This window comes from Pseudochaenichthys georgianus, chromosome 21, assembly GCF_902827115.2.
Source record: "Pseudochaenichthys georgianus chromosome 21, fPseGeo1.2, whole genome shotgun sequence".
NCBI classification, from domain to species: Eukaryota; Metazoa; Chordata; class Actinopteri; order Perciformes; family Channichthyidae; genus Pseudochaenichthys; species Pseudochaenichthys georgianus.
The window spans coordinates 6,160,793-6,188,792 of NC_047523.1; the positions used below are offsets into that span (position 1 = coordinate 6,160,793).

Sequence of the window (28,000 nt, forward strand, 5' to 3'; positions counted from 1 at the left end):
TTGGCAAACTGAACTCGAGTTCCTGAAGGCAGCATGACCAGCTGCAGTGTGTATGCGTCCACCACACCGCTGCCTGTCAAAGCTGGAGAAACACGTTCTCAGGACAGGTAACTGTAATATCTAACTGTTGTATGTTAAGAACGGTTTGTAGCTATGACTGTGTTACTACTCTTCTAAAAGCTTTAGATCGCTACATGCTGATTCAGTCATTGCTAGTCCATGAGTTAGCTAAAGTAAGCTAACGATAAATACATTTCCGCTAGGCGCTGCCTTGAGAAAAACACAAATAAGACCAACTGAGTTACATTTAACAAGATAGCGTTATATGTTTTAAGAATTCATTCATTTGTAAATAAGGGGACGTTAAACTGTGTGTATATAAGCTAACTAAGCCGATACAAAGGCAAAGTGAAAGTATTTTTGAACTCACAGTGACGTTTCGATATGAAAGTAAACTGGCATAACGGTAACCTGGCGTAATGTGGAAGTGTAACATTCAATTGTAACTAGGGTTATTTACGGTAAGTCCAACGTTAACTGCACATGATGTCATTGTGAAATAGAAAATAGTTTGCAACCCACCTGATATTCATCACATTAGCTACATTCATTTCTCAGACAATTTTGTCCTAAGCAAGTTCAGATAATTGTATTAACAACACGATATGATATATTTGACTAAAAGGCTGCTGTAGTAACTGCAGTTTTGTTCTGACAGATGTTAATATGAAAGTGAATGCAGCAGAGTTGTGGCTGCGGGGGGCTGATGGGGGGTGGGCAGCATGACCGCTCTCCTGTGGATGCTCGCGCTGCTGCCTCGCGTGCTGTTTTCTCACGTGCTGCCAGGTGAGGACACATATGGTTTAGTACAGTTTGTGACATTTTTGTGAGATGTTTGACATGTGATCCAGCTTTAATTAGAGTTTTGGGTCATGCATTATTATATGGTATATTTGACTACCATATTATATTGTATTAAGTATAATTATATGCTGTGGACAGACTTTGATACGATTGTGGAGTACATCTCTGGATAACACAGAAAGTGTAATTGCAGTTGTAACAAATCGATTAACTTGTTTTTAATGCCAACACTTAGTAGCCTATGTATATTTGAGGTGCATTTTAAATATGAATCTGCTATACTGTATGTATATACATTTCATGCCCGTTTATTTGTATTACAGCTATGATTAAACTCCCTTTGCCTGTCAACATAAACCTGACCTCAAGCCATTTCAAACACGAGTTGAGATGGGAACCTGGACCAGGGACACCCACAGGAGTCTACTACCAAGTCGCTGTAAAGACAGACAGGTGGGTTTCATCAGTGTTTGTTATAGTTTATTGTATGTATACTAACTGTGAGTCTTTACAGAATCAGCCGGTTGCAGGCTTATTGATGCGTTCTGTTTGTGTTACAACAGAAAAGGATTACAGATGTTGGTCAGAGTTTGTACAAAGACACACACACACACAAAAATGTTTGTGAAGAGACGTGTACTAAGGTGCAGTTTTAAGTCATAATCCATTTAGTGTTCCAAGCAGGCTAGAATAAATGTTTACGCTTAATCCAACAGGTCATACAATCATTCACAGTCCGATATCAGCCAAATGTCACAGATAGTGACATCAGGGTAGTTTTCTGTTCTTCTCCTTTTGTTTACAGCAGTCAGCGTACAGCTGGCTCTTTACCAGTTCAGTTTTATACATGTGTATTATGATTCAAATATTAAAACAAATGCTTTGTCATTTCTATTGGGACTAAAATAGATGGATGGCGGGAGGAAGGGATGGATGAATGGAAGGATGGATGGAGGGAGGGAGGGAGGGAGGGATGGATGGATGGAGGGAGGGAGGGATGGATGGATGGATATTTTATTCATCCGAAATTGGGAAATTAGTACAACAGGATAAGCAAGCAAGTAACCCTAAAGACATTATGCAAAATAAGGTGGAGAATTGATTTGAATAGATTTAAGGTAATTTAAAAAACGTTTTTCAAACAGCAGTCAATGCTGGAAGGTCACACCAATGGTACTACTTACAAATGTTATTGTATGAAATATTCGAAGATTATCTTAATAAAATATGGTTAGACTGAAAGTGTAAGGCAAGGCAAGGCAAGTTAATTTATATAGCACTTTTCTGTACGCGACAATTCAAAGTGCTTTACAAAACAAATTAAAAGACTTTTTAGGAATAAATACAGTAAAAACACATTATATAATGGCATTTTACAACAGGCATTACAAAGCAAAGATAATAAAATAATAAAAATAAACACCACAGGTATACAATACATGTTTAAAAGGCATACTGTAGTTCGAATATGATCATCTCAATTAAAAGCAGCGGCAAAGAGATGTGTTTTTAGTCTCGATTTAAAAATAGTAAGCGTTTCTGCGGACGTGCTTGATTTGGGTAGTTTGTTCCAGAGTGTCGGGGCATAACAGCTAAATGCTGCCTCTCCATGTTTTGTTGTTACTCTCCGAACCGATAGCAGACCCATCCCAGAAGACCATGGCTCGTAATTATGTAGGAGTTCAACAATATACTTTGGTCCTAAACCATGTAATGATTTAAAAACTAGCAATAGTACTTTAAAATCAATTCTTTGGCCGACTGGAAGCCAATGTAGAGATTTCAGAACCGGACTGATATGATCCACTCTTTTAGTGTTAGTGAGGACTCGAGCAGCAGCGTTCTGAATCAGCTGCAGCTTTCTGATGGATACACTATTGCAGTAGTCGAGTCTACTGAAAATAAAAGCATGGACAAGCTTTTCTAAGTCCTGTTGTGACATTAGTTTTTTAATCCTCGATATATTCTTCAGGTGATAATAAGCAGACCTAATGACTGTTGTAATGTGGCTGTTGAAATTCAGGTCTGAGTCCATCACTACACCTAGATTTCTGGCTTTATTAGTGGTTTTGTAGTCTGCCGACTGAAGCTCTGGGATTACTTTTAATCGGTCCTTCTTTGCTCCAAAAACAATGATCTCTGTTTTTTGTTTGTTCATTTGGAGTCATCCAGTCAGTGATGTGCTCAATGCACTTGCTCAGTGTTCTAATCGGAGAATAGTCTCCTGGTGTAATTTAAAAATAAATCTGGGTGTCATCTGCATAGATGTGGTAGCTTAGATCGCTCTTTTTTAATAATTTCAGCCAGAGGTAGCATATAAATATTAAAAAGCAAAGGTCCTAAGATGGAGCCTTGAGGAACCCGCATGACATATTTGTCAAAGTTGATGTGTAGTTGCCTATTGAGACAACGTTTTTTCTGTCCTTTAAGTAGGAACTAAAGACAGTTTAGAGCTGTTGCTGAAACTCCCACCCAGTTTTCTAGACGGTCTAGCAATATGTTGTGGTCAACAGTGTCAAAGGCAGTGCTGAGATCTAATCATACTAAAACTGATATTCTGCCACAGTCTGTGTTTAAATGAATGTCATTTAAGACCTTTACAAGAGCAGTTTCAGTGCTGTGGTTAGGTCTAAAGCCTGACTGAAACACATCAAAACCGTCATTCAAAAACATGAAATGACTCAACTGTTGAAAAACAACTTTTTCAATCAATTTGCTTAAAAAAGGGAGGTTTGATATTGGCCTGTAATTATTCATTACGGTTGTGTCTAAGTTATGTTTTTTTAGGAGCGGTTTAATTACTGCAGTTTTCAGGGCCTGTGGAAATACACCTGATTGAAGAGAGTTGTTTACTATGTGTAGTATATCTGAGGCCATGCAGGGAAAAACAGTTTTGAAAAATCCTGTCGGAATAATATCGAGGCTAGAGGAGGAGGATTTCAGATGTTGAATAATGTCTTCCAGTGTAGGTGTCACATTATTGACCTTCATATGTTGACAATGACTTTTTTGCAGTGAGAAAGCATCACCAAAGCTTCCTGCTGTCAACATTCAACAGTCAACAGTGGTGTGTTGTGGCCTCCTAACATCTGCTCCTCTGGTCCTGCAGGGGGACTATCTGGGTGCCAGTGGCCAGCTGCCAGCATGTCCAGTCCCCTCTGGTTTGCAACCTGACAGAGGCCTTCCCCGTCCGGGATCAGCTGTACTTCACCAGCATCTCAGCACTGCTGGACTCACAGCCAGGAGAAGTCACCGTTGTCATACACCCTGGATTTGAGCCCATCAAAAACAGTAAGTTGCAATGCTCTGAATTTAGATGTTGAATTAAAGGACTAATAATGGAGATGGCGTCTAGAGATGCCTCTTCCTTTCTTCTGGTTGCCCTGGTTGCCTGGTTGCCCTTCTGTTTATTCTCCGCGGTGGATTTAGCAACATGGAGTTCATGTAGTTCTCCATGTCCACTTGTTGCTGATGGTTGTGATAGAGGAGCTGTAGATTTTCCACTAACATGACCATTCTACAGCAGTGAGCAGCAGAGGTGGGGAGAGGCAGCCTCTGCTTCTCTTTTTCTCCCTCCCCGAGGCGAGCGTGTGCTCCTGCTGTAAAAGGCAGATGCTCCGCACCCACTGCCACAAAATGGTATAAGAATGCAAACTTAAATTGATTATAGTCTATTATCAATTCAGGTTAAGAAACTAGTGTTGCTTGCATCCTTATTACGTTACCATTGACTGTTAGCAGGCTCAATGTCGAGTCAAGGCAACATAATAAAGGCGACGGTAGCCGAAGTAATCAAAAAAAGAATTTAATTAATAATTACCACCATGGTTGAACAAAGGAAATATAAAGTAATGACAGACAAGAACACGTACTGCACAGACAGGATCAGCCCCAGACAAAGGGGAAAACAGAATACTTATACATGAGGTAATGACGAGACAAGACACACCTGGGTTAATTACAAATGGGTACACCTGGAGGGGAAACGATAAGGACTACAAAACCATAACAGGAAACTACAGCTAGACATGACACATCACACTAGGAGTGCCTGATCAGGGCACAAACACATAACACCCCCACACCCAACTTTATGTCCATAACCCCAAGGCGAAATGGGGGAATGAACATAAACAGAAGAAGGAAACAAGAAACAATAATACTGTCAGCACAATCAAAAATACGAATTGTACTAACAGCACCGGTATGGACGGCCATAACCCCCACACCACCTAATGGATAAATAGCACCCCCCCCCCTGACTACAGCCGTGATAGCGCGCCAGCCAACACATTGTCCTTGCCAACATTGTCAACATCAAAGGCCTGCAGGAAAAGGCTCCAGCGCATTAGCCGCTGGTTCGAATTCCGCATCCTGCCTATAAAGACCAACGGGTTGTGGTCGGTGTATATTTTAATCGGTACCTGGGATGAACCGACATACACCTCGAAATGGGAGAGAGCCAAAATCAAGGCCAATGCCTCCTTTTCAATTGTCGAATAGCGCCGCTGGTGTATATTAAACTTTTTAGAAAAAAACGACACCGGATGTTCTATACCCCCGTCATCGTCCTGCAGAAGTACCGCGCCTGCGCCCAGCTCACTAGCATCCACAGCCAACTTGAAAGGCTTTGTGAACACAGGCGCTGCGAGGACAGGAGCACTGACCAGGATGGACTTTAATTGCTGAAACGCAAAAGTGAACCTAGTAGGGATGTGCATCTCCATCACTGAGGCCGATGCGATGCGCATCTCGATACGTTGCCACGATACGATACATTAACGATACATTTGTAACACCAGGCGATGCGATACGATACGATTCACGCCTGTTGCGATACAGTTCGATACGATTTGATTTAACATTATGCGATTCAGTGCGATACGATTCAACACTATGCAAAAATAATGATACTTCAATATGGTACGACAGAGGATTTTTGTTTTATTCCTCATATGCAGCAAATCATACATTACCAAAAAAGTGCTTTACATATTTGGTACTGCACATCTCATCATGCCGTTTATTTTTTTACCTTTAAAAGCTCTCCAGAGTACTATTGTATAACACCTCACAGTTAAACAATGTAAGGAGGCATTGCTCATGATTAACAATGTGCAAATAACAGCTACCATAGTGCAATGCCCATACAGCTGCCAGCCTGATGTGCTTAACACTCATTCATAGGCTCACTCAGAAAGCAGTGGGTTCTATAACAATAAAGAATACAAATAACCTTTCACAAACAGCTATTTCATAACTGCTTACAGTGAGGAAGACATTTAAACTGTTATTGGCCTTCACAGGCTGCTGTAAACTAAACACCTCTCTGACAGAACGCCTCACTGAGTGATTTAACTCATGTCTAACTTTCAGGTTTCTCTTTTCAGCCGCAGACCCCATGTCGCCTCTTTATGTGCGTCGCTAAGTTCCTCGTACTACGTGTGTACTTTAAAGCGGCTCGGCATCGTTAACAATTTGCGAGCGATTTTTCAAGTTGACCGTCTGTAGTATATAGTGCCGCGCACATATACCATCAGGACGTTACTGATGGGGTGCGGCTGCGGAGTGATACTGTGTGTATGCAAGCCTGCATCTAGGACGGATCTATGTATCATGGCTGGAGACCTGTTAAGTAATAAAGATACCTCATACAAAGGTCTACGGATACCTTATTACTCTCCATGACCTGCGTCAACTATATAGCATAAAGGATTATTACACCGTCTTTCTTGAACAATCCGAAGTGTTGCCAAACGTTTGATTTGTAGGTATTTTTCGGTGCGCTGTGTTTCTCTTTCTCCTCAACTTCCGTGTGTGTTGATAACTGAGACTCTCGGCCTCCGTAGTGGCGAAGCAAATATCAAAGATCGTCTCTGCTGAGCGTTGACAAGATGAGGGGATTTTATATGAATGAATCGGTTTTTTACCGATGCAAAGACGCTACGCAATCGATGCATCGCGAGTTCAACCCGGTTCAACCCAAACTGTAGCCGATGTGCACTCTTTCAACCGGTGCACTCGCATCTTGAACGTTTATGCCGGTGCACCGATGCGAATCGGTGAATCTTAACATCTCTAGCACCTAGGCGTCCACTGAAATGGGATCTTCGGGCTCAAGAGATCCGTGAGGGGAGAAGCTACCGCTGAGAAATTCCTGCAAAAACCCCTATAATACCCCGTCATCCCCAGAAAACACCGGAGGTCCCGACGTGTAGCAGGCTCTGGAAAGCCAAGTATCGCCTCCACCTTGGAGTGGACAGGGCGGACCTCCCCCCGCCCCACTACCTTGCCAAGATAGGTGACGGTCGCCCTGCCAAACTCGCACTTGGCCAGGTTTAGGGTCAAGTTTGCCTGACCAAGCCGGTCAAAAACTTCCCGCAAACTAACCATGTGCCCCTCCCAATTGTCAGAATAGATGACGAGGTCATCGAGGTAGGCCTTACAGTTAGCTACGCCTGACAGCACACGATTCACCAGCCTCTGGAAAGTCGCAGGCGTGTTGCGCATACCAAACGGCATTACCGTATATTGCAGGAAACTGTCAGGTGTCACGAACGCAGAAATTTGTTTAGCGCGATCCGTAAGTGGCACCTGCCAACTATCCTTTCAGCAAATCCAGCTTGGTTACATAAGACGCACTCCCCACCCTGTCGACACAGTCCTCCATTCTGGGCAATGGAAAACTATCAGGCCTAGTCACGTTATTTACCCGGCGAAAATCTGTCTTGTCTGACTTATCAACCAATAAGCACGGCGAGCTCCATGGGCTGAAATTGGGCTCAGCGATATTGTTAGTGAGCATGTATTCCACCTCTTTCTGTAACCGCGCTCGCTTATATGGATTCACGCGATACGCGTGCTGTTTAATGTGTAATGCCTCCGCCACATCGATGTCATGTTGTAATACGTTAGTGCGCGAAGGAATATCGGAGAACAGCTCACAATGAGACCCAACCAAACCCCTGATACATCTCGCTGCGTTGTTGATAAATGGCCAAGATGACAGTCAAGAGTGATCAATGACTCAGTGTTTGTCAACCGTCCCTCCCCGACCGCCTTGGACGGAATAATGACGTCATCTTCCAGTTCTCCAACCCCCTCTGAAAAACAAAGACTGTCATTACTCTCATCAACGCTAGATGGCGCCAACATACAAACTGACAACGGCACAGTGGACACACTCGCAGAGGGAACAACAATACTGTCAATAGGATTCACCAGAGGCTCCCTCACATAATATGGCTTAATCATATTAACATGACACAAGCGAGTCTTCCGCCCACGATCCGGTGTCTCGATCAGGTAGTCCAAATCCCCTACTTTCTCTCTAACCAGGTACGGCCCACTAAACCGTGCTTGTAAGCTGGAGCCTGGGACAGGCAACAACACTAAAACCCTCTCCCCTGGCACAAACGTTCTATCCCGAGCCTTCCTGTCATACCAGCCCTTCATCCTCCCCTGTGTGTCACTCAGATTTGTCCTCGCTAGTTCACATGCCCTCTTCAGCTTCTCCCTAAAGCCACAGACATAGTCTAACAGGTTCTTCGGCTCGCTCTCCCCCAACCACTTCTCCCTCAGCAGCTTAAGCGGCCCCCTAACCGAATGCGCAAATACCAGCTCTGCAGGACTGAATCCCAAAGATTCCTGCACCATCTCCCTTGCGGCAAACAACATTAAATGAACCCCTTCATCCCAGTCGTCCTTCGTGTCACGACAGAACGCCCGAAGCATTGTTTTTAGCGTGGAGTGGAACCTTTCCAAAGCCCCCTGGGATTGTGTGTGATATGGGCTAGAGAAACTATGCGATATATCCAGCTGCTTTAAAACCTGCGAGAAGATGCGGGATAAAAAAAATTCGTACCTTGGTCGGACTGTACCACGCGAGGCAAACCAAAAACGGAGAAAAACCCTCACCAAGGCCTGTGACACTGTTTTGGCCGTTATCCGTTTCAGTGGAATCGCTTCCGGAAACCGTGTGTTGGCACACATAATGGTCAAAAGAAAGCTATTACCTGCCTTGGTCCACACAATCAATGATAACCCTCTCAAAAGGTTCCCCCACTGCCGTGATAGGGTAGAGTGGCGCCGGTGGAATGACCCCGTTAGGTTTACCCACCACCTGACACGTTGAACACCCCCTGCAGTGCTGCACCACATCCCGTTTCAACCCTGGCCAAAAAAATTGACGCAGCACTCTATCATATGTCTTATATGAAAATCCAGCTCTCCCCCAGCCCCTGTGAACCAAGGTGTGCCGCAAGGTTCAGTGCTCGGCCCCCTTCTATTCAACATCTACATGCTCCCCCTCTGTGAAATCATCCGCCGACATGGTCTCAACTTTCACTCCTATGCCGACGACACCCAACTCTACATCAGTACTAATCCATCATCCCAGCTACCCCCACTGTCACTTGTCAACTGCCTCTGCAATCAGGAATGCAGACACTCTGGACACCTTCAAAAAACACCTCAAACACCATCTGTTCACTCAGGCCTTTGGCCTCAACTAATATACAGTCACTTATTTCCTGCTATTGCTCTGTATGATTATTATTACCTTTTTGTTTTGTTACTTCCCATTGTAAAGCGTCCTTGGGTTTCGTGAAAGGCGCTATATAAATTGAAATTATTATTATTATTATTATTGACCCCCAGATGTCCTGCGAGCCTGTGATCGTGAGCCAAACACAGAATATCGTGACGGTATCTAAACGGAACCACAACCTGCGTCACCACATTCCAATCATTCTCCGCTGACGCGTCGAGGCTAGGAGACCATTTACGCAGCAATACCCCGTCCCTCAGGATATAGTAACTTTTAGAAACCTCACTCTCTCCCACTCCCACAGTGTTCGCAAAAAGGCTTGACAGGCTTGGATCTCTACCCTGTTCCACGATAAGCTCCTCGCGAGCAAAAGAAAACCCAGCCGCGCTACTGGCAGACTCACACGAGGAAGTAGAGGGCAGTAAAGGGCTGAGACCGGCTGGAATAGATGGAAGAACAGCATCACCTTCAAGAGGGGCAATTTCAGGAACAAGCTGAGACGATGACCACAAGACTCTGCTGGCACACAAGTCACATCTGCCTTCACGAGGACCCTAACCCCTGCCAGATCATTCGACAGGAAAACAATTTTCCACCCCAATTACCACTGGCCCCGACACCAACTCAGATGTAAGATGGATAGTGTGAAGCGGAACTTCCATGACATGCATCCCAAAAGACCTGACAGTCATCCCAGCATCCACCTCTGAACCACTGTCAAAAGGCAGCACATCTCTCCGAATAAATGACTGGGATGCAGCCGTATCCCTTAATATGGTCACAGGAACCTTCACCCCTTCGCCGGACAAGGATACAAACCCCTCACTGATGAACGGTAAGTAAGCTTTCATATCCTCACCCCTTTGGGCATCCCTACTCAGAGATGTGGGTGTGGGTGTCATTACCAACGATATTTGTTTACTGGGACGGGTAAGGGCAAAACAGTTCTCCTTTATGTGGCCTTTTTTACCACAGTGGAAACACTCACGCATTTCTCCCCTCATTCCCCGCTCAGCAACCTCGCCCACACTGCCACCGCCAGAGGCCACAGGCCTGTCACCCAAGCCCCACCTCGGTCTACTCTCCAACCTGCGCACGGGATAATTAGGTCTGTCAAAGAGCACTTTGTGCGTCAACACGAACTCATCCGCAAGGCTCGCAGCCACCGAGCACTCAGTCACCTTATGTTCATTAATGTACATCGCCACATTATCGGGCAAACAATAGGACTTAAACTCCTCAAGAAGCACGAGTTCCCGCATCTTAACCAAAGTGTCCACCTTCTCCGACGCGCACCAACGATCAAACAACAGCTCCTTCTCGTAAGCAAACTCCACGTAGGTCTGCACATTGTTCTTTCTAAGAGCGCGAAACCTCTGCCTATACGCCTCTGGCACAAGCTCGTAAGCCTGGGTGTTTGGGCAAAGTGACACGTAAACGTGTTGTGCTTTCCCGGTGAGTGCGCTCTGGAGAAGTAATGTCCACTGGTCATTAGGCCATTTCAGAGTTGTGGCTATATTTTCGAACATAGAAAAATATTTGTCAACATCCTTCTCTGAAAATTGCGGGACCAGACGTAGGTGCCTAGTAGCATCGAACCTAGCTTCAAGATGCACTGCCCGCGCCTCTACTCCAAGCTCAAGCTCATGCACGCGCCCACGTTCTGCCTCCTCCGCTTCCCGAGCGCATAACCTCTCTGCATGTCTCAGCTGCTCGAATTTAAACTCTAGTTCCATCTTCCTCAGCAAAACCTGGTTCTCCGAAACCGGGTCACATGTGACTACCTCCTCCTCCTCAGGTTTGCCCACAGACTCCATAACCTCCTTGGTGGTCAAAGCCTCCACCAGCGCTAACCGCTGCTGCTGCTTTTTCATGCTCGGGGCAAGCCTCACACCGTAATGCTCTGCTATCCCCGATAATTCCTCCTTAGTGCACAAGCCCAACACGTTGACCGTTGGCCTAGCCACAAAATCACATACCTTCACAGGCATACCTGCCCTAGTACCGTCGCACCGGGGGAGGAAGAAACTAAAGAACCAACCCCGCTTCCACCAGCATATACGACCAACCAATTAACATATACACAAAAAAAAAAAAAAAACCCGGCTTCACCCTACACGTCTGTACAGTCTGTTCTTAATAACTCTGGCCACCGCTCCCCTACCGCTATCCACTAAATAGAGAAGAGCACCGGTATGACCTTCTGAAGCATCCACACTCAAAATTATTCGCAAGAGTTTAACAACTGTCGTGTGTTCCAAAAAAAACAAAAAACCTAAGGCCCATCCCTTAAACGTTTCCATCCCTCACAATCAGACCCCCTATATAACTAACTAGCTGACATACGCCGGCCTAGGAGGAGCCTGACAGGGTCTTCCTACTACCCCGACCAGCATAGACGGTATGTCTACCAGGCGAAGGAAGGAACCATAGAAAATGGTCCAGCTGCCCCAGCTGGATGAAAACGCTCCTTATTGGAGAATTATTTACCAAGAGGGTATAAAACATGGGCCACACACACGACACTGTCAACTATAATTCAAAGTGTGGACTAAGCTCAGCAGCCACCACCAAATTATTGCTCAAATCAGTTTGGCACGAGCCCCCATATTACATTACCATTGACTGTTAGCAGGCTCAATGTCGAGTCAAGGCAACATAATAAAGGAGACGGTAGCCGAAGTAATCAAAAAAAGAATTTAATTAATAATTACCACCATGGTTGAACAAAGGAAATATAAAGTAATGACAGACAAGAACACGTACTGCACAGACAGGATCAGCCCCAGACAAAGGGGAAAACAGAATACTTATACATGAGGTAATGACGAGACAAGACACACCTGGGTTAATTACAAATGGGTACACCTGGAGGGGAAACGATACAAAACCATAACAGGAAACTACAGCTAGACATGACACATCACACTAGGAGTGCCTGATCAGGGCACAAACACATAACAATCCTATTAAAAAGGCATTTATTTTTATACTCTACTAAAATGCAACAAAAACAGGGTTTGATTCTATTAATTTTGTCTTTTTTATTGCACTTTGGCAGCAGATTCTTGTGTAGCTTCAGATCTGAGTTGTCTTATTAGTAAGCCTAATTTATACTTTTGTAGCAACACTATTTTTATATAATAGCAAAGAAAGGGTTCAGAGTCTTTTCTTTGTTCCTGTGTCATATGTGGCAGCACTGTTCAATGCTTCTTGCAAACATTACCCACTGTAGTATGTGACGTGTGAATAAACTCCAACTCCGTATCAACAACACTGTTGTGTAACTTCAGTTAAATACTTGTATGTGTGTAGATTAGAAAGAGGTAAGATAAAGAATCTGCAGTATGTTATGAAGTATTAATTGTACAAAGGTCAGTTTTATACAAGTAGAAGTGTGTATTTACCTGGTAGCAGGCTGTCAGCAATGGCTACGCCTCTCTATTTGGACTGGTAGATCTCTCAGACTGGCAACTTTAAAAGTAGCTCTCCGGTTGGGCACCCCTGCGTTACGGCCTTGTGTGGACGAACTGTCCATACGATAGAGAACTGTAGCAGATACAACTCGTTTCGTCTCGTTTTCGTTTTGTGTGGACGGGGCCTAAAAGACAGTTAATTCGTGTTTATTTGGTGATAAAACGACAATTTAACCGGTGTTGTTTTCCAATTTCATGTTAAAATGTGTGTGGGTGTGTATCCCCAGTAAGCTCAGTAAGGTCCTTCAGTTAGCCTACTGTTACAGACCTGCTGCAGTTCAGCAAACACTGAATATACCATTTAATTTTTGAATACTTTGACTACAGAATGTCAGGCATTGTTTGCTGACAACATAAAACCAGCAACATGTATCTTTGCTGAGAGTATGGAACTGGGTTTTACTAAATAATGCTCCTCATATAACACTTACAGCTCTGGATATCTCATGTAGTTATATTATATTACTGAAAACGAGATGCAAAACAAACTTTACCCCCTGCACTTATTTAATTGCTGCTGCTCTGTTGAAGTGTTTCACTGAGACTTGTATGGAGTCAGAAGAGGAAATTGCGCTTTCACAAATATATGGAAATGTTTATATTGGCGATCTTCCCCTTTTTTTTCTATCAGCTAATGAAAACTTCATGATGGTCATATTAGTTTTGTCCCTGTGTCTGTGTTCTCCAGCTGCCCTGGACCTGCCCCTGCTGACTGTGACGCCCTGTGGCCAGGTTCTGTGTGTGGACCCCCGGCCCCCCGTGGAGCACCTCAGGGTCTTCTATGATAATCTGCATTACAAACTCAGGATCCAGAGCAACAATGCAAACAACGCACAGGTACTGCATATAGACTCACATACAGTGTGAAGGGGCGGGACAAATCTCTAAGTGGCTAACCAATCAGAGCAGACTGTGCTCTGGTTTCAGACAGAGGGTGAAAAGAGTTGCTGCAGCAATAATGGGTGCTGGATGAAATGTACAGAGTAGTAACAAGGACAGATAAGCATTTTAATGCTACTTTGTGATGTTTCGAAAGCTAATGCTCACATTTATAAATGTCATCTGAGGACATATTTAGGTTTTTGCGGGTGCTATAATGAAATGTAATGAAAACAGGTAGTGAACTTTAACATTTAACCTGTTGATAGATTCAAGTTAACAGGTATAGAATTGGACCAAAATGATGCATTTCACGGAAAACATCACCCCCAAGAGGACCAATTGTATATCAATTACTCCTCCCATATTACCTTGAACTCTTGAAGAATGCTTTGTTTTTCACAAATGCCTCCACGGTGAATGTGAAATTGAAACGACACTAAAAAGTATTGCTTGATCAAAACATACATATTCAACTCTGCATGAACAGACCAACTACTGATGCTATGATTCCAACTTCTGTGAATAAAACGTTTGCAATATGTTCGTGACATCTCAAGGTTTTAATTCTTTGTTCAGCTTCAATATAAAATAAGATAGTACTACTACTTTATTGATCCCAATTTGGGAGTTTCTTGCGTGGTAGCAGCATAAAAAAGACATGGCATTGTACAATACAAATTCAAAGAAATATACAAGAAAGTAGCAAATATACATGTTGAAGGCCTGGGCAATATATCAGTGCTCTATTAATATTGTGATATGAGACCAGATATCGTCTTAGTTTTCGGATACTGTAAGTGGTGTATTTTCCTTGTTTTAAAGGCTGCATTAAGTAAGGGATAATGTGCAGCGAGGCGGTCATTATGGGGCCCACGCCTTGCTGCACATAATCCCTCTTATAACACGGCCACATACTAAACAAACTAACGACTCGACTCCCAATATTAATCTAAATGATTTTATTGACTTAAAAATTATCCTATTACTTCCGCTAAGAAAAAAAAACTCCGTTCCACGGCGCACAAACGGCTGGGACAACAACAACAACTTTACAGCAGCACTGTCCAAGTGTGTTCACAGTTTCTGATCCACTAACAAGCGTCCTTATACTGCAGAGCCCATACCGTGTCCCTGTTAGTGTTGTTAGCAGAGTAAGCACAACTTCATTGCTGTTTAGCATCCAAATAAGCGGAGGAATAACGAAACAGTGGCATTTCATTCAACGCACACTCCCATTGGAGGCGTGGCTTTATTTATACCCCTCATTGAATTTTAACCTGAATGTTAACAAGTGTTGGCTGTGATGCAAGTCAAATGTCAGACTTGAGCTGACCAATAAAATATTATCGTATTGTATCGTATTCACTTCCTGTCTGTCTTCTTCTGTTCATTTATCTGACGTCCAGCACTTTAACCTCTTTTCCTTTCTCTTTCTTGATCCTCCTTAGCACCGGTCATTATAGTCCTTGACAGCGGTCTGTAGTAGGGTATTAACAATGTGTCACATGTTCTGAATTAACCAATAAGAATCGAGTTTACAATCAAGCCGTGTAATAAAGCAGATTGATATTTCCCGAATCTACCAGACAGTTTTAGCTGCTCTATTTGGCATTACCTGCTTAGACATAAATCCAATTACTTTTATTATTTTGAGAAAGCAGTAGTTTTGTCTTGTTCTAACGTGGCATCTCTTTCTGTGCAGTCATTTGTGGATACCCAGTCTCTGGAACGAGTGATTCTGAAGGATCTGGCCTCTGGCAGGCAGTACTGTGTGTCAGTCCGTATCTCTGACGTTTGGGCGAGCAGGAAGTCCAACTACAGCAAGCCTGTGTGTGCTTTCACCCCCGCCCACTACACTGCAGGTACAGCTCTCTGTGTTCGGGTGCACAGTCCCACTGTTCTGTTCTCTATGGACCACAACATGTTATTGTTCTGCAGTGGGATTCTTTTCCAAAGTCCCTATGACTGCTGCTTCATATCCTTTCTGACCCCATGGCGTCCACATCAATAAAGAGTTGTTAGAAAAGCTTTCTCTGACTAGAGTGGTGCAGTAATGAGTCTTAAAACTGGCATTTTACCACTTCCAGTTCCCTCGTCTCAAAGTAAATGGTTTGTGTTGGGTTGCCAACCCAAAAAGTGTGTTATATAGGTTTTTGTGCATGTAAATGGTCTACAAAGGCTTAAATCCCTGTATCTTTGTTTACTTCTAGAACATAGTGACATCATGTAACACTCACACCTCTATTGGCTAGCTTTTCATCACATTGTACGTGGCTAAGGGACGGGACAGCTCTAAGAAGTTGACCAACCACGACAGAGCCTGCCAGCTAACCAATCAGAGCAGACTGGGCTCTGGTTTCAGACAGAGGGTGAAAAGAGAGCTTTTTGAACATTTAAAGCATGGAGACCTGTCCCAGTAGAGACAATACTGATATGAACCTGAACACTTTTAGAATATGTCCTCCTTATGATGAAGATGATGAAGCTTGCTGTCCTACAAGTCCCTGCGTGTTTATGTGTGAATAATCCCATGACCCCTGTCCCCTGCAGACCCCTGGATCTCTGCCTTCTTCATTTCGTTGGTGATATGTGCTCTGGTGGTTTTGGCCCTGATGCTCTACACTGGTTCCATATGTCTGACCCAGAGACCCCTGCCATCCGTCCTGGTGAGTAAAACAATCACTCTAGTTTTTGGTGGTGCAGAATTAATAGTAACAGTTCTTAGAAGGTACCCGGCTGCCCCCTCGTAGCCGTACATTACATTTGTTGTTTAAAAGTTTTTATTTGTGTCTCTTTTAGAAAGTGACAAATAGTCCGCAGTAATGACTACAAACTGACATACGTATATTGAATGATTCACAAATGACTCCTTGAATAGGTAGTAGGTTTAACGTTTTGGTTTCGACATTCATCATGTTGAAGGGACGCTGAACATTTTACATTTAAATTAGTAATAAGTCAAAGATTATTGGTGGACCTGAAACTGCTATGAGGAATGTATTAGTATAATTAATGGACAAATATTTGAGCGTTGAGACCTATGGTTGAGACATATTGATAACTCCCTCCCTGAAATAATGAATGACAGACGGATAGTAACACAGGTTTTTTTCGATTCAATCTAAAAAAAGGTCTTGGTTTTCAGAATATAAAACTATTATTGTTAAATTCAGGGAAGCAGTGCCTCCCTTTTTGAAGGCTTTTTTCTCAAAATAGTGTCTCGGCTCAATATTTGGATTTCAGAATCAATTAGGATATCATTGGAAAGCTAGTCATCTCTTCCATCCAACAGTACGTACAACTTAAAACGTGTTTCTGGGCTGAAGTGCCTGAGTTTGAAATAGCAGGTCATATTATGATTCGTTGTCTGAGAACCCTGTTGGTCTGTACAGAATGTTGCATTTGTGGAATTGGATTGAGGTCAGAAAGTGGAAGATTGGTTTATAAAGTAACAGATGTCAGTGTTAAAGGAGAACGTCAGCTCTGAAAACAGATTTGATTTCCTTTAGCACAGCGGTTTTCAAAGTGTGAGGCGCGCCTCCCCTGGAGGGCGCCGGAGAGCTTCAAGGGAAACGCAGCGTGAGAAAAAATAATAACGAGAAACAGTGAAATCTAGCTTCAGCTAACTTTATGCGAGCAGCAACATGGATCGATTTTTAGTGAAGTTACCTAAAGTGAAAGAGGAGACAGCGTCTGGCAGAAAACGTCACTTGCACACTTTTGGCTGTCTGTGGAGACCGAGTTCCCCCACCTCGCCAAAAAGGCTGTAAAAGTGCTCATTCCCTTCACCTCCGCCTACCTGTGTGAGTGCGGGTTTTCAGCATTGACTTTGATCAAAAGCAAGTACCGGTCAAGCAGGGGCGGATCTACCGGGGTGGCATGGGATGGCAACTGCCACCCTAAAAATAGTTTTGAAATAAAAGTTGTGGCTCATCGGACATTTATGAGAGAAAATCCCTAATGTCCGAGTGCAAGTGAATGCAGCACAAGACGCGAGCCTTGTAATGGCCCCTACACACGGCGGCGTGTGTTGATGCTTCAACGCTTCTGCCCATTGACTTTGAATGGGGTGACGTCACGCTTCGCCGAACTGCATTGTGGGAGAAAAGCTTCAAATGTAGAGCAATTTTCTACTTTTGAAGCTTCGATGGAAGCGTCAGCCAATCGAATCATATGCCAGTACAAGCTCTAGCCAATCAAACCACTGCTTGTGTGTCCGGGGCGGGAGATTCAGGTGATTGGTTGTTGGTCTAGCTTCAGACATGCCCGCCGGCAAGCGTCAACGCACGCCGCCGTGTGTAGGGGCCATAACGCAGCATCCACACGGCGGCGTGCGTTGAAGCTTCAATGCTTCTGCCCATTCACTTTGAATGGGGTGACGTTGGTTGTTGGTCGAGTTTCAGACAAGCTGGCAAGCGTAACCCCTCCCCCGGCCCTGGCGCGAGGAAATGGGATTGGCTGTGATTTCATTTGAATGGAACGGCGCATTCGGACCCCAAGTAGACGGAAGGAATGAGGTATTTGCGATCTACACTGACAGAGAAGAGACTGTCAGTTTGGCTGTACTCAGCATTGAATCAAAACGCACTAAAGCTGTTGATCTTAATAAGTTTGTGAGGCGTTTTGCTGAACAACATGGTAATCGCCGCATTCAGCGAGGCTCACCTTCCCACACTTTGAAAGCCCCTGCTTTAGCAGACACAAAATGTGCTGGTTTTTTTGCGGTTTGACTTTTTCTGAGTAAAGTAACAGGAAAGCACTGCAGGTGTAAACACTTGAGCAAAACACACTCTGTGCACGTGACTTTAGTGGATGTGGTTGATGTGTGGTGAAAGAAGAGACCTGCTGTAGCTGGGTGGAGGCTGTGCTTAGTGAGTCCTATCTGGTGACTCTGAAATGCTTTGCAGGCAGTGGCGTAGCCACCATAAGGCCAGGGTGGCCCCATCTTTAATTATTTTTTTTTTTTAATTATTTAATTATTATTATAAAAAAATGTATTCACCCATTGAGAATATCCAAGCATTCAAAGTGAAATTCAAGTGAACAAATATCGGGTTTAATTAATGTTGTATGTTTTATCCTCTGAACCGAACTCATTTACGGTAAAACTGATTGTTGGTTCCGGCACGCGCCATAATAACGTGAGAGAGGCAGAGAGCTGACTGCAAAAGAAATGATGGCTCAAAGTTCACTAATGAACTTTGGTTTAAAAAAAAAAAGCCAGTCTCCAAGAAGAGCCCCCACTGCCCTCATCTAGCAGCGATCTATACGATCATTTTCTGATAACGATGAAATAGCCCCGCCTCCCTCTCCCCACCTCTCCTGCTGCTGGGCTGTCAGTAGAAAAATAATGTTAACGGAAACTCTGCCGCACGGTTCCCTCGTCCCTTGGAAGAGGCGGAGAGGTGGGTGTTTTTCGGTCAGTCCGGAGAGATATACACAGGGTTGGGTTGTGACGGAATACATGGAACGGCGTTACGTAATCAGAATACAAAAATCAAGTAGGCTAACTGTATTCAGCTGGCGTTACATTTGAAAAACGAGTAATCTGATTACAGTTACTTTCGTAAACCTGAAGTGAATACATTTTGGAATACTTATTGGAATTATTGGTGGAAAAGTTTCCTCACAAAATGTAATATTCATTACTGCACAGCGCTGCAGCATGTCTGTGAGCGAGAGAGAGATGCAGCGTGTCTGTGAGGCCCCGCCCCCGCACGCAGATGAGAGAGAGAGATCTCTTTTAAAATATATTGAAAGTTAGAAACGGAGATGGTTAGATAAAATGTGCAAGATAACGTTTACGTTTATTTCTTTATTGTCGAAATGATGACATTTATAACGGGATCAAATCAAAGTGAATGGCCTGCTGCTGCTGAATGCATGGGGCAAGTGACTGGATCAAGTTTTAAAAGTTATTACATCGTTTCAGATAATAATAATAATAATAATAATGATGATTCATTCTATTTAGAGGTGCCTCTCAAAGCACCCAAGGACACCTTACAATTCATAACATATTCCAAGGAAAGGTTTTAAGACGGTAAGAATGCAGTCCGGGTGATGTTTTGTATGTGGGGTGCAGATGAGAGAGCTGTCCAGAATGACACCAAGATGTTGTGTTTGAGTTCTTGATAAGCCATTAAAACAGTAACATACGTGTCTCCTGTTCACCAAAACATACCCATCTGTTATGGAAAAAGAAAGTATTCTAAAAGTAATCTGCCACCGGTACCGGCGGGGATTATTGTTAGCTTCTGGCCCACCCTATTTTTTACAGGCCCACCCTAAAGTACATTTCTGCCTACGCTACTGTTTGCAGGGTTTACTAAATGGAAATTGAGGAAGTGAAAAGCTCGACCTTTAAACACTCTTTGTGTGTGTTATTTGTATTGTTGTCATGTGCCACTGTAGCTGATGAAGGGAACAACATGTCTTCAGTTGGAAAATGGCACTGCTAGTATCAAAAACACATTGAAAATGTTATTATTAAAGTTGAAAAATTAATATCTTTTAGTTTATTCAGACACATACCTAAGTACATATTCAGAGACTTAAATATACAGCACTTAATTGCCTTTTCCCTTCTTCACTTTGTTTTATTTTTTTATCTTTAGACAGATTTAGTAGCATAACCAAAGATATCCCATTTAATGTACATATACTATCATTTTGAATAAAGACACAAATGTATTCATGTGAAAAAGGGGTGAAAGTTTCCTTTATTTCAATTCAGTTGACCCAAAGTAACTGTATTGCCATATTTTATTTGGTTCATTTCTTCTGCAACTGATTGATATTTATTTTCCCTTTTTTATTTATCGCCATCATTTTAAATACTGTAAGAGTTAGAACTTCGTTACGAGTGAGTTGTGAACTTGGAAAAAAGGGGGAGGGTTACAGTAGGTTAGGGTATTTGACATTTTCCTAAGTGAGATGATTATTTGGTTGGTAGCTTTTGAAACCAGCAATTCATACCAGTCGTTGGATTTCTATACTAACAGCATGCTGGGATGTAAGAAGCGTTGTGTGTTGGCGTGGGTTAGACTTTCATATTTGCGCTGTTTGTCATGTGAGGGGGATTTAAACGGGCTTTTTGTGTACAATAAGTTGCAGTTTCATGTTCCATTATTAATTAGCTTAATCCAAAGAAACACCGAAAGATATGGGGGGGTTTCCCCTCAGCCCGTATGTGGCTGTAAATGAAATGCTCACCAACAGTTTATTGTCCAGCACACAGCACTTCCCGGCACTTTAATACGATTCAGCAACATTTACACTGATGGGAAACACGCTGCTTGATCGCACAGAAGGAAAATGTATGTCTGAACTGAACGGAAATGATAAGTTAGTACTTAAAGGATTGCTACATTACAAGTGTTTAATCAAATAATCACATTTTCTTTTCCATTAACCAGTCTTTAAACACTGCCAGAGCCCATACTAGGGATGGGAATTTGAAAGCAAATTTATATTCGACCCCCAAAAAAACGGTTAACCGAATTTACAGATCCTATAAAAAATGTTAAGAATAAATAAATGTTCAAATAAATATAGAAACCACGTCGAATTTGTCCAATCTCTATTGAACGGGTGACCACAGTTTGAACAGTTGAGAGCTATAGGCCTACAGCTGTCATGCTTAAAACATAACAACATAACGGCACGAACACAATAACAAAGATATAAAATATGTATATATATATATATATATATATATATACACAATCAACAGACACATTTATACATATGCTCACATTTAGACATAAATAAAAGCACAACAATCAATATATACCAAATAACAGTCACTTAGAGAAATGTGCATTAGTGCAATATTGTCCATAGCAGCTTAAAAAGTGTATGGGGCTGGATGTGAGAGTCTGAGTGAGTGGTGTTAAAGTCCATGTCCAGTGGGGGCAGGGGGAGAGAGTTCAGCCTCCTGACAGCCTGGTGTAAAAAAGTGTTCTTCAGTTGGGTGGGGCTCGACCTCAGGCTGCGGAACCTCCTCCCTGAAGAGGCAGGTGGAGGGATGGGTGGGGTCACCAGCGATGCTGAGTGCTCTGCGGGTGCTGTGGGTGTTGTAGAGGTCCAGGAGTGATGGGAGTGAGGCCCCGATGATCCTCTCAGCTGTGTTCACGGCGCGCTGCAGGGTCTTGCGGTTGGATGCTGTGCAGCTTCTGAACCACACCGTGATGCAGCTGCTGAGGATGCTCTCGATGGCGGCTCGGTAGAAGGAGAGCATGATGGGGAAGCTCCTGCTCTCTGAATGCGTTGCATAGGCTAGATTATTACAACAGAACAGAGATCAACACCATATAACAGGGCCTATGCACAGTATGCAACTATTTTAAGACTCATTTTTGTTTAAGAGAATAAGCATGTCTACCTGCTCAGAGCAGAGGCCAGCTGTAGAGAAGACCCCCTCAGCTGGAACGGAGGTTGCGAGTTTAGCCAGGTATTCCTTCGCCAGGACACTGAGTTTTCTGTTGGGTGGGATGCACGGCCCACTGAAATAGAGTTCCTGACTGGTTCTGGCTGTCTGACTGTGGCCGTGCTGGGGCCCTCAGCCTGGAGCCCATGGCCAGCAGCAGCAGCAGCAGCGCTGGTCCTCCTGTCGGGCGCTCGCTTATACATTTCAGACGATCTCCGAGCGGAGAGTTTGCGCTACAAAACACAGGTGTTTGTGTCGGGGATCCAGCGATGTATAAGATAAGATATTTAATTAATCCATTTGATAATATGTAATCAACTTAGGCACCCCTCCCATAAAAAAAATAACTCTTATTTGAATACCTGAATCATTTCGAATATTCGATTAATCATTCCCATCCCTAGCCCATACTGTGTTCCCTTTAGTGTTTACTTCCTGTCTGTCTTCTTCTGCTGTTCCCTTTAGTGTTTACTTCCTGTCGGTCTTCTTCTGCTGTTCCCTTTAGTGTTTACTTCCTGTCTGTCTTCTTCTGCTCTTCCCTTTAGTGTTTACTTCCTGTCGGTCTTCTTCTGCTGTTCCCTTTAGTGTTTACTTCCTGTCGGTCTTCTTCTGCTGTTCCCTTTAGTGTTTACTTCCTGTCGGTCTTCTTCTGCTGTTCCCTTTAGTGTTTACTTCCTGTCGGTCTTCTTCTGCTGTTCCCTTTAGTGTTTACTTCCTGTCTGTCTTCTTCTGCTCTTCCCTTTAGTGTTTACTTCCTGTCGGTCTTCTTCTGCTGTTCCCTTTAGTGTTTACTTCCTGTCGGTCTTCTTCTGCTGTTCCCTTTAGTGTTTACTTCCTGTCGGTCTTCTTCTGCTGTTCCCTTTAGTAGAGGCTTCTCAATACTCAAATTTCCCCTCCTCGACTCCTCGACTCCTCGGTCCTCCGGTAGTGACCCGGAAATGAATTTCAGCGCGCCATTTTGAAGGACGTCTCATTTCTCTAAATGCACACCGAGGACCGAGGATCGAGCATCGAGGAGGCTCTCTGGAGGAGCTATAACCGAGGATACACTGATGGTTCCTCCACGGCTCCTCCGCGGATGCATTTCCGGGAACGGTGGAGGCGTGACGCACGGCCGGACTTATCTCAGCCAATGACAGCTCTGCATGCATCCCCTGGATATTATTTGAGAACCTGCTCTCATCGCAACGCGATGTTTACAGTGAGAACAGCTGTGAGGTCCTGCAGAAAGCAGAGCAGTGTGTAAAATATATATCACTCAGTATAACAGGCATACTCTCTTTATTTGCTGTAGTTTAGTAGATATCTACAAAGAGTCCATATTTTTCTAAGACCATTTAGTGCTTCACATAATAAAATACACAACGGCTGTAGCCTGATTATGCTTTAGCAGCTGTAGGTGTGTGTGGTACAGTATGTAGGTGTGTGTTGTACAGTGTGTAGGTGCGTGTTGTACAGTGTGTAGGTGTGTGTGTTGTACAGTGTGTAGGTGTGTGTTGTACAGTGCGCAGATGCCGCGGACAGACGGGTCTCAGTTGGTTTGATGTCCTTACTTTTAATACTTGCAAATACAACTTTTGGCCCGTAATTTCAATTCCCCATTTCAGCGACCAGAGAGAGGGGGGGGGGGGATATATCCAGTCTCTGATTGTGTTACGTTATTATGAGAGTGCTCTCATACTTTAAATTGTATATATTTATATAAATATATTTGTGTGTGTGTGTCCGCATCTGTAGCCTGTTATTGTCTCATTATACCGCACTCTCAATGAATTCAAAGTAAATATGTGGGGGAACAATGTTCAGCTGATCTAACTATAAAATATTATATTTATAAATATAAAAAGATTATAAAATATGACAAAACACTCGACAGCTGATGCAGCTGTTGCCACGTAATAATGAACGGACGTCGCTTTAATATGACCACTCAGAGGAGAGGAGTTCTCATTTCTTTAAACGTCTGCTGCTTCCCCTCCTCTCTCCTCGGTTCCCCTCCTCGGTCCTCCGCTCGCATCTCCTGTGGGCGGGTCTAAGTCTCGAGGAGGGGAGTCGAGGAGGGGAGTCGAGGAGAGGAAATTTGAGTATTGAGAAGCCTCTAGTGTTTACTTCCTGTCGGTCTTCTTCTGCTGTTCCCTTTAGTGTTTACTTCCTGTCGGTCTTCTTCTACTGTTCCCTTTAGTGTTTACTTCCTGTCGGTCTTCTTCTGCTGTTCCCTTTAGTGTTTACTTCCTGTCTGTCTTCTTCTGCTGTTCCCTTTAGTGTTTACTTCCTGTCGGTCTTCTTCTACTGTTCCCTTTAGTGTTTACTTCCTGTCTGTCTTCTTCTGCTCTTCCCTTTAGTGTTTACTTCCTGTCGGTCTTCTTCTGCTGTTCCTTTTAATGTTTACTTCCTGTCGGTCTTCTTCTGCTGTTCCCTTTAGTGTTTACTTCCTGTCGGTCTTCTTCTGCTGATCCCTTTAGTGTTTACTTCCTGTCGGTCTTCTTCTGCTGTTCCCTTTAGTGTTTACTTCCTGTTGGTCTTCTTCTGCTGTTCCCTTTAGTGTTTACTTCCTGTTGGTCTTCTTCTGCTGTTCCCTTTAGTGTTTACTTACTGTCTGTCTTCTTCTGCTGACGTCCTCTGTCTCTTACCCTCTTTCCTTTTCTTTTCTGGGGACAGTCTAGCCATCGTCAATTGGTGCTCTTCACAAATATAATAATGAATATTCAAAAAGTATTCCATAATGCTTTCTGATGGAGGAAACTAATGTTTGTTTTCCACAGCTGACGTTACACAGACCAGACTCCTTTATGTGGATATGACTGCACATCCTTGATCAGAGAGTCTTCTTTAGTAATGGTCTGCTCGACAAAAATAACAGACCTCTGGAATGTTTTACATTCACCAATCAGCTTTGAGTATTCAACTGATCTGTGTAATACACTTAGATAAGATTGACTGGAAAAAAAATCTAGATACTTGTGATATGACTTGATCAAAATATCAGATGATATGAAGTCTCAGGTCAGGATATGGACTCATGCTGATCCTCAGCCAGCCCCGAACACATCATTAGGCTCTGGGGACCGGTGTAGGACATCAAGAAGTGGTTCATTCAAATATGTGACTCTGGAAACGTAGAGCTAGGTGTAACATATCGGATCCAATGTTCAATATAATACTATTTTAACTCAATAAAGAGACAACAAATATCCTTTCAACTGATGCTTCATTTTGCAACCAATTGTTATTTTTCAGTGTTTCTCTTTGTGTATGTTTGCTACATAAATGAATACAAATAATAAGTTGTTTTCTTAGAATGCATGTCTCACCAGCAACAAACTGTGTGCAGAAGTTTTAAATCAGTCAATGATGTTCCACCGAACAGACTTCTCATAGTTTGCAAAATGTATTCCTTTTGCATCAAGAAGCAGAGCAGTGGTGCTGTGAAGAGGTCATTTGCACGTGCTGCTATGGGACTATTGCTCATGCACACATTGCAATGTGGATGCTGAAACAAAAAGCATCATTTCCTGCTCACTAGTGGAAAATGTACTTCCTGTTAGCTGTTTAAAGAGTTCAGTTGCTGTTGAACCAACCTGTTGGTTTTAACATGTTCCTTTCCTTCTCTCTCTGTGTGTCAGAGGTCCATCCATCACATAGAAGAAAGGACAGTCCCCTCCTGCAACTCGTCCGTGTCTTCTCTCTTGAATCTTGAACCAGCAGCGCCCCCTTCAGGCGAAAAGAGCAGCTGCCACAGCTTGGACGAGAGCGATGAGGAGGAGAGTGTGACGGAGACGCCGCGGGGGGGCAGAGGAAGAGGAGGGTGGTATCAAGCGAGAGGAGGCTCTAACCCCCTCTCTTCCTCCTCTTCATCCTCTGGGTCTGCTCCTTTATCCCCACAGCCCCTGCCAGGGCAAACAGTCTGCGATAATACCTCCCCTCCAGCAGAGACATGTACCAGTGCTGGACTACATCCTGCCCCCCCCAGCCCCACAGACACACACTGCTCCACCAGAGGGACGAAGGTGCAGGGAGGGGGGGGCAGCCAGGAAGTGAATCTCCTCACATTGACTTTCGGCAGCCACGTGGAGGGGGAGGAAGAGAAATCACATGTTGACACAGTAGAGGTGGAGGCACAAGCTGCGGACAACAGGGAGGTTGCCATAGAAACTGTTTCCTGCCCTGGTGATGATGAAGATGAGGAGGAAGAGGAGGAGGAGGAGGAGGAGGAGGAAGATGAGCAGTCTGGGTATACGCGGCGGTGACGGTCCTGGGGTTTCCCAACAGGAAGTAACTGAGTTTCTTTTATTTGTATAATTTCATAATGTGTTGGCAGCGGTGTAACTGCAGGTCAGGCAGCAGCAGACTCTGAGGCTGAGAGCAGCTATCATGCCCTCCTCTGGGTTTTCCCTTTTTTTAATTCATTGTTTGAATCGGTCAGGTGGCTTCAAGCGACCACAACAAAATCAATAACAACAGTCCTGTTTGTGCACGAGGCGCTTTGTGTAAACTGCAGTGCCTCCTTTGCAGCTGAGCGTCGCTGGTTGCTTCTGTTTGGAAGTGCTTCCTTTCTGCAGGGGGCCAACAATGGGACATGGCCTGGAGAAAAGTCGCCATGTCACGACTTAAGTAGGAATCTTTCGACGTCAAAGCCTTTCAATCAAAGAATGAGGAATACTTTTAAATGGAGGTTAGTGTGTACATGTTGAGCTCATCCTCTCTGTGAGCTAAATAACAAATGAGAGAGAGACGGTTTTTCCAAACATTTCAACCATTGTATTGTCCTCGAGAATGAGATCAGTGACTGATGATGAGAACGTCTGAATTTAACTCGCACTGAGAACAACTTGTAGAAACGGCTGGATAGTATTTAGCAAACAAAGGTCCACATGATGGTTACTGTATATCTTTGGGGTTTTGATGTATGCATTCTCTTCAGCTCTTAACTCTGAACCTGTGAACAATGACACTACAGATGACACTATTAAAGGGGCCCTATTCTGCTTTTTAGGGTTTTCCCTTTCCTGTAGTGTGTTATGAGTGAGTGGTGTGTGTGTGTGTGCACGTTAATGGTCTTCAAAGGCTACAATTGCGGTGAAAAGAGGTGCTGCAGCACAGGCCGTATGAGAAAGAGAAAGAGCTTTTTGAACATTAAAGCATGAAATACATACATGTCACAAATAAGAATCACATAACAGGGCCTCTTTAATGCCGCGTTATCTAAATGAAAACAAATGGATCAATCAATTTAAAACAATTTGGAAATAATTGTCAGGTGAATAATGAAAACCGCTGTTTTGCACACAATGGCATTTTTAGCATCTGTGAAACTCCAGTTAGTCAAACTGGTTCCCAGTGAGAGGACAGGAGAAATGATCACGTGTTGACATGCTTTTCAATCCTGTGGTTTGAGCAGGAACATGTTTCATCCCGTTTCTGTTACATGTATGACCTCTGAGCCGGGCAGCTGGTGATCATGTTTAGTTCTGGCCGGTGATATTAGTGAATGAATGTGACTAACAACTGTAAAATCTTCTGTTTTTATTTTGCCATATTTCGTTTTTCTGTACAAATACATATTAACATTGCGCTTGTTTTAAGTTACACATTGTGTTTAGGTATTACATGTAATTATTGTATTTAAACACAAATAATCGAACAAATTCCATATGTTACATTCTTGTATTTTTATACTCACTGTGAAATCTTGCCGTATTAATGCTCAAACCTGTACATTTCACATGAATAAAGTCACAGTTTCAATAGCATGCCGAGTTCTCTTGTTTGTATTCTCCCAGTAAAAGTGTCATTCCTTCA

General features: G+C 43.5%; 1 protein-coding gene across 1 annotated transcript; it reads left to right on the forward strand.

The window, feature by feature from the left end:
* The first annotated feature begins 12 nt into the window (after positions 1-12).
* LOC117466578 (interferon alpha/beta receptor 2-like) lies at positions 13-27,951 on the forward strand. The gene is made up of 8 exons (XM_034109908.2): positions 13-107; positions 719-846; positions 1,188-1,317; positions 3,974-4,155; positions 13,577-13,725; positions 15,473-15,632; positions 16,321-16,436; positions 25,825-27,951. The coding sequence occupies exons 2-8, from the start codon at positions 783-785 to the stop codon at positions 26,446-26,448; spliced, it is 1,425 nt and encodes a 474-aa protein (XP_033965799.1). The 5' UTR covers positions 13-107; positions 719-782; the 3' UTR covers positions 26,449-27,951.
* Positions 27,952-28,000: the final 49 nt, after the last annotated feature.

Coding starts and splice junctions, on each gene's coding strand:
- LOC117466578 (XM_034109908.2), top strand. CDS start 783: ATGACCGCTCTCCTGTGGATGCTCGCGCTGCTGCCTCGCGTGCTGTTT. Junction 4,156..13,576: donor ATTTGAGCCCATCAAAAACA/GTAAGTTGCAAT, acceptor TGTGTTCTCCAG/CTGCCCTGGACCTGCCCCTG. Junction 13,726..15,472: donor ACAATGCAAACAACGCACAG/GTACTGCATATA, acceptor CTTTCTGTGCAG/TCATTTGTGGATACCCAGTC.